At 46.7% G+C, this 11,354-nt stretch overlaps 2 protein-coding genes across 3 annotated transcripts in view; one reads left to right on the forward strand and one right to left on the reverse strand.

Moving 5' to 3' along the window:
- The window catches only part of LOC119172518 (NFE2 like bZIP transcription factor cap-n-collar), a 230,236-nt gene that overhangs the window by 159,718 nt on the left and 59,164 nt on the right, over positions 1–11,354 (reverse strand). The window contains exon 1 of one of the 2 annotated variants that reach the window (XM_037423659.2): positions 10,522–11,324. The exons of the other annotated variant lie outside the window; for it this stretch is intronic. Coding sequence (XP_037279556.2) covers positions 10,522–10,941 — 420 coding nt within the window. The 5' untranslated portion in view covers positions 10,942–11,324. Of the gene's footprint in view, positions 1–10,521; positions 11,325–11,354 lie in introns of those variants that run through there. 2 annotated transcript variants of the gene reach the window in all.
- Positions 79–1,092, forward strand: LOC142814045 (uncharacterized). Its single transcript, XM_075891987.1, has one exon. It carries the CDS (start codon positions 79–81, stop codon positions 1,090–1,092), a length of 1,014 nt encoding a protein of 337 aa, XP_075748102.1.

Genomic DNA, 11,354 nt, shown 5'->3' on the forward strand with positions numbered 1-11,354 from the left:
CTCTAACCATATATATGTCGGCCGTCATGTGCATACCGCCATGTTTTAACATGGCGGTATGCACGCGACGGCCGACAAATGGCAGCAATTTTGGATAAGGTATTTAATGATAATGAAGGTAGTGAGGTTAGGATACGGGAAATCGCGCTAGAGATAACAGATAAATACAGATATCTGGACGTATGGCTAAGCAATAGGACCGAGTTCCTCAGGGAACACGAAATATACGTAACAATTAAAGGTAACAGGAATGCAGCAGTGATGAAAAATAGGGCACTGTGGAATTACAATAGGTATCATGTGAGAGGAATAAAAGGGGTCATGGTACCTGGTCTGACATTCGGCAAAGCGGTCTTGTGCATGAGATCAGAAGTTCAAGCAAGATTAGAAATTGATCAACGTGGAATATGTAGGCTTGCTTTAGGAGCCCACGGGAATACTCCAAATCAGAGAGTACAAGGTGATATGGGATGGACATCATTTGAGGGCAGGGAAGCTAGCAGCAAGATAAAATTTGAGAAGCGATTGAGAGAGATGGGGGAGGAACGTTGGGCTAGAAAGGTTTTCAGCTACTTGTACATGAAGAATGTCGATACAAAATGGAGGAAGCGAACCAGGAAGTTGACTGGTAAATACTTAGAAAACAGCAGGTGGCCAAACCAAAAAGAACTATCGGTTAAGAAGAAAGTGAAGGAAACGGAGACTGACATGTGGAGAATGGGCATGATTAAGAAGTCCGCACTAGAGACCTATCGAACCTTTAAGCAGGAAATTGCCAGGGAAAGGATCTATGATAATACTCGGGGTAGTTCTCTACTGTTTGAGGCCCGGACGGGAGTACTGCGAACCAAGACATATCGGGCCAAATACGAAGGAGTAGACACAGTATGCAGTGCGTGTGGAGAGGAAGAAGAAACTGCCGAACACTTGATAATGTTCTGTAAAGGGCTTCACCCTATAGTTCAGGATGATGGCGCTGCGTTTTTCAAAGCACTGGGGTTTAGGAACCGGGAGGGCAAAATAGACTTTAAGCGGGTAGACTTAACTAGAAGGAGGTTATCTGATTGGTGGCTAAAGTCGAGGCACGAGTGAAAATTAAACTCTTCACTGCAAAGTACGAATCCTCAAACTCACTTTTTAAGAAAAAAAAATAAATAAATATAGTTTTTGGTTCATTAGGTATTACGGCTTGGTGGCGCTAGCCACCGCCCGATCTAAAGGGTACAGCCATATCCATCCATCCATCCACGTCGGCATTGCGATTATCAGCCAATACACGCCTTACGCGCACGTAAACACTCGTGTATTGTGCGTACTCCGCCGCGATAACCTAGCGGCGCTGAGCCTCTAACCATATGACGGCCATCATGTGCATACCGCCATGTTTTAACATGGCGGTATGCACGCGACTGCCGACAGATGGCAGCAATTTTGGATAAGGTATTTAATGATAATGAAGGTAGTGAGGTTAGGATACGGGAAATCGCGCTAGAGATAACAGATAAATACAGATATCTGGACGTATGGCTAAGCAATAGGACCGAATTCCTCAGGGAACACGAAATATACGTAACAATTAAAGGTAACAGGAATGCAGCAGTGATGAAAAATAGGGCACTGTGGAATTACAATAGGTATCATGTGAGAGGAATAAAAGGGGTCATGGTACCTGGTCTGACATTCGGCAAAGCGGTCTTGTGCATGAGATCAGAAGTTCAAGCAAGATTAGAAATTGATCAACGTGGAATATGTAGGCTTGCTTTAGGAGCTCACGGGAATACACCAAATCAGAGAGTACAAGGTGATATGGGATGGACATCATTTGAGGGCAGGGAAGCTAGCAGCAAGATAAAATTTGAGAAGCGATTGAGAGAGATGGGGGAGGAACGTTGGGCTAGAAAGGTTTTCAGCTACTTGTACATGAAGAATGTCGATACAAAATGGAGGAGGCAAAACAGAAAATTGACAAATAAATACTTAGAAAACAGCAGGGTGCCAAACCAAAAATAACTGCCAGTTAAGAAGAAGGTGAAGGAAACAGAGACTGACATGTGATGAATTGGCATGATTAAGAAGCCCGCACTAGAGATCTATTGAACTTTTAAGCAGGAAATCGCCAAGGAAAGGATCTATGATAATACTCGGGGTAGTTTTCTACTGTTTGAGGCCAGGACAGGAGTATTGCGAACCAAGACATATCGGGACAATTACGAAGGGGTAGACACAGTATGCAGTGCATGAGGAGAGGAGGAGGAAACTGCCGAACACTTGATAGTGTTCTGTAAAGGGCTTCACCCTATAGTTCAGGATGATGGCGCAGAGTTTTTCAAAGCACTGGTGTGGAGGGCAAAATAGACTTTAAGCGGGTAGAATTAACTATAAGGAGGTTGTCTGATTGGTGGCTAAAGTTAAGGCACGAGTGAAAATAAACCCTTTACTGCAAAGTACCACTCCTCAGCTTCACGTTTTAAAGGGGAAAAAAAAGATAAATCTAGTTGCTGGTTCACTAAGTATTACGGCTAGGTGGCGTTAGCCGCTGCCCGATCTAAAGGGTAGAGCCACATAAATCCACCCATCCATCGTCTAATGTTTTCTTATTTCTAGCGATAGCGGTTACGAACATCCCGAGCAGCCAAACACGGCTATTGTTCTGATTTCATACCATCTTTAGTTGTATTATGTAAGGGCCTCGCAAACCATCACTTGAGCGATGCCCGCGAGCGTAGAGTAGCTGCTTAAGGAAAGTTGGTGGGTGGAAGCAAAAAAATAACAGCTACCACTGACGGTATAACCTTTCGCCCACGTTGACGCCTTCAGCTGACATTGAAAAACGAGGGCACCGAAGCTTACCGCTGTTGTAGGTGCTGGGCTGATGAGTGGCCGACATTTGTAGAATCTTAGAGCCCAACTCCTAGGCCCGTGCCTGTGTTGAGTTTTTAGAATGCCAAGGGAATATCAATCGTGGAAGGAGAGTAAGTCATCACGCAATGCTAATTGCGCAACGAGTGTGTGGCTTGATGCTTCCCACCCACAGTGTTCTTCGTCATCAGCCCATGCATCAATTAAGTGCATATAATAGCCTACAAATGTGAATTTCGCTTGGCCGCGGAAAGACAGTTGAAACACGGCTGCTCCTGGTGCGCCCGAAATTCGCATTATATCGTCGGTGGTGTTTTTTTTTCTGTTTGTTATTTCGCGCGGTCGTGGTTAAGAACACCAGCGGATGTGGTCACCAACCCCACCGCCGTTCTGATCTGATAATAGCTTTTGCAGTAAAAAAAAAAAAGTGTGTGTGACGGCTGAGGGAGACGGCCGCTATAGATTGCTTTCGGTTTTCCTGCGTTGGGCGACGACCACCGGAGGAGGGAAGAAGGCGGAGGAGGAGAGTATGGCGTGAAGGGAGCAGGGCCAACAGGTGTTGGCAGTGCTCAGCACGACGAGTGCTCCGCCGTAGCTCGCAAGGTTTTGTCCGTCGACGGGCCGACTGATTCGTCCAGACCAAATCACATTCCCGTTTCTTCAAAAGTGAACACGAGAAAATCCCCCCCCCCCCCCCGATGTGTGTTTCTCTCTTCGAATCACTATGTGAAGCCCTGTTTCCTGCCACAGAGCTGTGCACCGTTACCCGGTCGCCGATGCATGTGGAGGCCAGCACACATGGAAAAATAACGCTGGCGTGGGCTCCGGAGAAAACTGTGCATCCGTACTTTATGCATGCCCGTGCGTGTATGCGCGAGTGTTTTTATGTACCCACCCCAAGCCCCCACGCTACGCTATTGGACGCAGGACTTCAGGGTGGAGATTGGGGGTTCTGGCACGCTTCGAGATTGTTTCACGTTAGAGCACTTCGCGTGATACTTAAGTACTTATATATACGTCTTCACGTTGACCACCAGTAGCCAATGTAAGCTGTTAAACATATATACAACCCCGGAAAGCATTAGTGGATACGGCCGAGTGGACGGCAGCGCTACGAAACGCTCTATCCGTAGGGTGGAGCAGTTCCCTGCCTCCATCCACACGCGTCATACGCGACCTTTTCCAAGGTATCAAGAACAAAGGTATTCCTAGCCACCTGGGTGAGCTGATCTTCTCGAGCTTGCAAGGTGCTTCGTGGCATAGCTGTGCAACATGTGTCCTTTCCGAGCCCAGCGATTTACTTCCAAGTAAATCACACAGAAAGCTTAAACAAACGGCCCACGCTTGACTGCACTTGATATGTTTCTTGAAGCAACGACGACACAAAGCGCCTAACATTACCCAAGCCACGTGGTTTCTCATTACCGGCAGTTAGGCATGTTTCCTGTTCGACGTTGATGAACAACTAATTCCACGTTAGATTCCGAAAGCGCTGGAACTGGCTGCTTAATCGATGAAGTGTTTTCTTCAGAGCAGCTGAGGTATATCTCGTTGGTAGTACATAGCGAAGGGCGGTTTCAGCACGATAACAGAATGAGAGGCGACAACTTTAAAAAACAGTTTAGATTGATTGATTGATATATGGGGTTTAACGTCCCAAAACCCCCATATGATTATGAGAGACGCCATAGCGGAGGGCTCCAGAAATTCTGACCACCAGGGGTTCTTTAACGTGCACCCAAATCCGAGCACACGGGCCGACAGCATTTCCGCCTCCATGGGAAATGCAGCCGGCATTCGATCCCACGACCTGCGGGCCAGCAGCCGAGTATCTTAGCCACTAGACCACCCCGGCGTGGTAAAAAAAAAGCAGTTTAGAAGCCATGGGCATCCACGAAAGCGGACAATGATGCACCAGCACACTTTTCACACAGAAAAAAGATAAAAGATACGTTCGCAAAAACCACACATCCCGAAATCAATGTGCGTTGCATTCGCTATTGAATGCTATAAAATGCAAGAAAAGGGTTCGAAGGGTTTCGCGATTTTTTTTCCCGACATCAAGCCTGCCTAAGGCCCGTTTGGAGATGAGTTACAAGCACCGGCGTCGCTCTGTGGAAGAATACTGGGCCTGTACGCAGCGGACCCGGGTTCGAATCCCACTGTGTAGCTTTTATCCTTATTTTTTGGGTTCTGGTTACGGTCACTAGCGGCAAAAGACAACTACGGCGCCTCAAGTGACCCGTATCCTGATCACATAACAGCTTTCACTACCCTGAACCTTTTGCGACTACACAAGGAAAGAAGGGGGGGAGGCACCTCCTCTATGGACTTGCCTCGGCAGTGCATTCTTATGATGGTCATACATATTTGCAATAACTTGCAGGGGCCATTATAACAGCACCCAGGGAAACTTAGGTAGAAAGTCATGTTTACGTCAAAACACCCGCTAGGTCCTCCTTGAAACCGAAGGGTTCCCAGCCGAGATAAATGGAAGGTTAGCAACAAAATAAAAATTGCTAGATCCCACGTACAGTGGTAATCGATTATATTCAAGGCACGAATGAGGAAGGTTGAACAGATTAGATAGATAGATAGATAGATAGATAGATAGATAGATAGATAGATAGATAGATAGATAGATAGATAGATAGATAGATAGATAGATAGATATGACACGCGTGTCATAGATATCTATCTGTCATAGATGTCATAGATATGACACGCGTGTCTGCAGGATTTTGCCATGTTCCAACATGACACGCGTGTCTGCAGGATTATCACGTTTGCAGCCGTCATATATTTCGACACCCATTGACGTCACGTAACAACAAATTTGGTATATGTGGAGCTAGCAAAGCGGCCGCGAACTCATCATGAAGGGCCCAATATACTCCATTGTAGCGTTGACGCGCGCGCACGCAGGGTACAGCGACGCTACGTTAGCAGAACGCGAGCACTCTATAGTCTGATGCCAGGCGCAACCAGCGTCCGTCGGTGCGGCCCGACGGCAACCGCCGCGAAATGCGTCATGCTGCACTTCGCGCCCATGTGCTACCCAGACAACACTGCGTCTCCCTCTTTCCGCGACGGAGGGACGCTGAACGCGCTGAAACGCACATGCGTCAAAGCAATTGCGCAGCGTAACGCACGTCTGTGAGTATATGGCAGGACCGGCGCCTGGCGTGGCAACGGTGGTGTGATGCGACAAAATGAACGCCGGCGAGCGCGTCACGTGGAAATGCATTGGCGCCTTGACTGTGGCATGTAGTCATGTTCTCATATGACACGCATCTCATGTTTATTATGCTTGCACCAGTCACATACCTTCGTCATCAGAATCAGAATCAGAAAATTTTTTATTAATAAAATTCGGTACAAGTGACAGGAATTTAGTATACAGAAGGAGGTCCCATAGTCAAGTGACTGTATCGGGACCTCCTGTACAAATGCAATGAGTTATTAAACACATTTAAGCAACAGGAGCGTAAGTATAAATCAAAGCGTACAACTGAACGCATAAAAAATAGAGAAAAAAAAAAATAAAGGTGTGAAGTACAAAAAAAAAAAAGCGATAGAACAGTTTAACAATCAATATACAAAACTAAATAATAAAAGGAAATAAAAAAAACAAATAAAAAGAAATACAAAAAACAGACCAAACAAAAGCATACGTCAAATAAAACAAGCAGTAAGTCTTATGGTTAGTCCGCATGAAGCAAATACAATTTATACTGTTTCTTAAATTGATGAAATGAACTGATAGATTTTATGTTAAGTGGAAGAGTATTCCACAATGAGATAGAAGTGAATTTAACAGTTTGTTTGCCATAATTAGTACGTATACTGGGTAGAAGGAAGTTGTTGTTTAGTGCAAATCGGGTATTACTATAAATAACAAGATCAGAAGACGGGAAAATGGTAGGGGGAAGTTGATTATTAAGAAGTCTGTAGAAAAAAATGCCAAGGTTGAATTTAGTAAGTTCAGTGAGAGTAAGGATGTTATTTTCATGTAGTAAAGATTTAGCATTAGAAAAACGTGGGCTGGATGTAATTAGTCGAATAGCATGATTTTGGACGATTTGAAGAGACGAAATGTGAGTATTGTAAGTATTGCCCCAACATGTTATACCGTAGGTAAAATGAGAATGTACGAAAGAGTGATAGAGGGATAGTAATGTGCTGCGTGAGAAGTACGGGCGCGTTTTGACCAAGACTCTTATACCATATGCTAATTTTTTTTTTATGTGAGCAATATGTCTCTGATATTTTAAATTGCAATCTAGAAGGATGCCAAGGAAGGAAGAAAATGAGCAAGGAGAGATAGAGTGGGGGCCAAAAGTAATATTAGGTGCTGATGTTACATTCCGCTGGTGTGAGGTGAAAACAACAAACTTGGTTTTAGAAGCATTAATAGACAACATATTAGTATTACACCATTTGAAAATACTTTCTAAATCAGCATTCAAAATGGTTACAAGAGATGAGATGTCTTTATGAGAGGTGAATATGGTGGTATCGTCGGCGTACAAAATGCATTGTGATGAAGACAGACACTTGGGCAAATCATTAATATAAATCAAAAACAGAAGTGGCCCCAAAATGGAGCCTTGGGGCACACCAATGTTAGTGGTTCGCTGTCGGGAATAGACGTTGGAAATAGAAACAACTTGAACTCTGTTGTGTAAGTAGCTTTTTAGTAATGAAAGAGCAGGGCCGCAAATGCCAATGGACTCCAGTTTAGTGAACAGAATATTATGATTTATGCTGTCAAATGCTTTTGTTAGATCGATGAATATTGAGGCAACTAGGCATCCTTCGTCTATTAATTTTTTTATCTGATCAGTAAGATGGATAAGCGCCATCTCTGTTGAGTAGCCATGGCGAAAACCAAACTGAGAGGAAGAGATAATGTTAAACTTGGAAAGATATATAGTTGGCAATTATCTATTTACGTCCTGTAATGCTATATTTGGTATAAGTGTAGTTAGTGAAAAAGCCGCCAGCGTATCATGAGCATGACACGCATCTCATGATTATCATGTTTGCGCCAGCATCATACCTTTGTAATTCAATCACGTCCCATAATATTAAATTTGGTATAAGTAAAGCTAGCAAGACGGCCATGAGCGCATCATGAAGGTGGCATGTAGTCATGTTGTTACATGACACGCATGTCATAATTTTTATGTTACGCTCTGTCGCTTGTGTTTACCATACAATCATGCCATACCATACCAGTTTTGCGACATATCATGTGAACGAAACCACCGAAAGAGCTGCAGGACCATAAAATGTAAATAATGTTATTTGTGACACACATGTAATGATTTTCATGTTATGACTAGTCAGTTTTGTTCGTCATACAGTCATGTTATATCATACTAAGCTTGGTATCGATACTATGTTCGAAACGGCCAGGAGAGCTAAAAGTTGTAGGCGGATAGACAGACAGACAGACAGACAGACAGACAGACAGACAGACAGACAGACAGACAGATAGATAGATAGATAGATAGATAGATAGATAGATAGATAGATAGATAGATAGATAGATAGATAGATAGATAGATAGATAGATAGATAGATAGATAGATAGATAGATTCAAACTCGCCCAAGTGCGCTAGCGCTAAGAAATGTTCGCATTTAAGAGAAGACAAACACTCATCGCCCAGGCAAGGGGCTCCGCCGCGGTGGTCTAGTGGCTAATGCACTCGGTTGCGGACCCGGAGGTCGCGGGATCGAATACCGGCTGCGGCGGCGGCTGCATTTCCGATGGAGGCGGAAATGCTGTAGGCCCGTGTGCTCAGATTTGGGTGCACGTTAAAGAACCCCAGGTGGTCGAAATGTCCGGAGCCCGTACCACGGCGTCTCTCATAAAATCATGTGGTGGTTTTGGGACGCGAAACCCCACATATCAATCAATCAATGAAAGCCCCGGCAAGTGCTATCAGTATCTCTTTTCAATGTACTGCTGCCTTCGCTGTAGAAACATATTTTACTGGGAATAATCCCGCTGTGCAATCTGTCAAAGCGGTTCATGAAGGCGAATTTCGACGTCGTGCAGGACATGTGCACAGCGCGTCGGCGGAAAGCAGCTGTTTCCTGCGCATTTTCATGCGCGTGATGCTCCACGGCGACAATTTTCCTTTTAGGCCTCGCTCCGTCTTTCCCGCAAGATTTTTCACGCGACAAGTGCCAAGAGGAAGCAAGAAGAGAAGCACTCGAGAACCCGAAAATTTCTTCCTGCAGAGACAGGCTTCTTCTTAGGACTGCCACTTCGTTTCGACTGTTGAGCAAACCGAACAGAAAATCCCGGTTTCTTGCACAGACGCGCGGTCTTGCTGATTGATTGATACTCGTGACCAATGTAGCATTCGTAAGGGTGGACTAGTGTAAGAAAGAAATCGCACAGATCGAGCACCACACAAGTGGCGTACCGAGCTTTGGCACTCGTGTCCCGGTTTCCACGAAAGAATACAGTCGCTGTGACCGTGAAACGGCAGCCACGCCGCGTGCTCAGCAACATTGCAGCAATGCCGCGCAGAGAAAGCGTGAAACTGTGTGCCAAGTCAGCTGCGGTGGCGGAATCGCGAGAAACGAGAGCGCCGATCCTCGGAGATGCTAGCACGCCGTGCTGGTGCGTTGCCAATGGAGCGCTTTCATCAACGCGAAAGAAAAACTCGGTCGCTCATCGCCGTGCGAGCGCACTTCCTGCGACCTCCTGCATGGACGGTTCGTTTTCCTTATCTTGCGTCAGCCGTGCACAAAGCCCGCCGCTGCTACGCGTTCTTTGCGGGCGACCAACGGCCAAGTGCGTCGTCTCTAAGAGAAATGCACGACGTGAAAAGAGGTAATGGGTATTCCTTTATTTATTGTCAGGCGGCATCGTCAACCAAAGAAGCCCATGCCCACATTCAGCAGCGGGATATTAAAATGCGATCAACGAGCTCAATGTAAACTCAGTGGTCATTCAATGGCATGAGCGACAACTCCTGCGATAGCACTATACGCATGCAAGTGTAAGTTGGTTTTTGTTGTTATCCTTATTTTTTTTTTGTCACACATGATCTTAAGTACCTGTCTTCATAGAGTATCTGGAACTATTTAATCTTTACCCAGACACGGAGTACCTCTTGGTAACATGATTAGATCGCTGCGGACTTTGTCCCGAGGAGAAGAAAAGCTGTCATCGTACGGCAATGCATGTCCTCATCAATATAACAAAAGTGCGCATCAGCTCCTCGATTGCAAGGACTGCATATCAACAAGCATCAACTCCAGCGCAGTAATTATGTCTCAAACCAACGCAATCTAAAACGCTCGATGCGCGTCGGGTTTCGAGTGCACGTGACAATCCCAGCGAGTGTGAGCAAGCGCCGCCAAACGTTATTGTTACTATACTGGCAATGCCTCCTAGTTCTACGAGACCTTGATACGGGTCACGTGAAAAAACAGCTAACACGCCAGGGGAGAGAGGGCGGTTTCTCGTAGGAGGAAGCGCACCTGAAGAGGCCGTTCTCTTGGGCCTCACGGACAAAATCGCTTTTCTACGTTTTTCATTTTTTGGACACGTGTAAGAGCCCTCCCGTTCACCGGGCAAAACAGGAGTGCGTCGATACGACGAGTCATGTAAATGCGGGCGCAACCAAAAGAGTTACCTCTTGCGTCAGGTCACTGCTCGCGCCGGACGCGTCGCTCGGCGAGTCGGCCCGTTGCTCGCTTTCGGAGGCGGCGGCCACTTCGTTCGGAATGGGCGGCGGCAAGCCCGGGTCCTCGGCCAAGTAGGCGAACACCCGCGTTCGAACACGCCGTAGCAGCGACGGAATGCCCAGTTCGTGCAGCTCGGCGAACACGGGATTCGCGTCGAAGGCATCCACGCTCTTGGGATGAATGGACAGCGGCGGCGTCAGGCTCTGCGTGTGAATGAATGCAGACTGCACACCGATGCGTACGCTTCGCACGGGGTCTGCCCGGCGGTTCACGCGCACGGGGTCGGAACCTAGCTGCAGGAGGCTCACAGCGAGCAGCAGCTGCAGAATCGTCGACCGCACACCGCTGCACTTTTTCAGGTTCATCATGGCGATCGTTGACACTTTACACAATCGGCAATCACAGCGATGTTTGCCCTCGAAGGTCGTCCGTCTAATCGCAATCCACAAGCGCGGCTCAGGCACGACGATCAGTCGAAACGCGGTGCAGCGTCTCGCAGACCTCGACGTTAGGAGCTTGTAGAGTTTCAGTTCGTTGTCATCGTCGCTTTTTCTGCTTCCACCGAGGTAACTGGCAACGCCTCGGGCGCATAGCGACGGCTCTTCGGTCACAAATCCCGCACCACAACAGCCTCACGACGTAGACTGCCCGATTCGGCAACAACGCGTGTACTAGTAACACGCCGGCTGCGCGCCTACGCCAAAGCTTGTATGGGCGAACCCAGCAAACAATGAGCAATCTGCATCGGGCTTGCACAGCGCATGCTGGGGCCGCCAGTGCC

Source organism: Rhipicephalus microplus, chromosome 4 (genome assembly GCF_043290135.1).
Source record: "Rhipicephalus microplus isolate Deutch F79 chromosome 4, USDA_Rmic, whole genome shotgun sequence".
In the NCBI taxonomy this organism is placed as follows: Eukaryota; Metazoa; Arthropoda; class Arachnida; order Ixodida; family Ixodidae; genus Rhipicephalus; species Rhipicephalus microplus.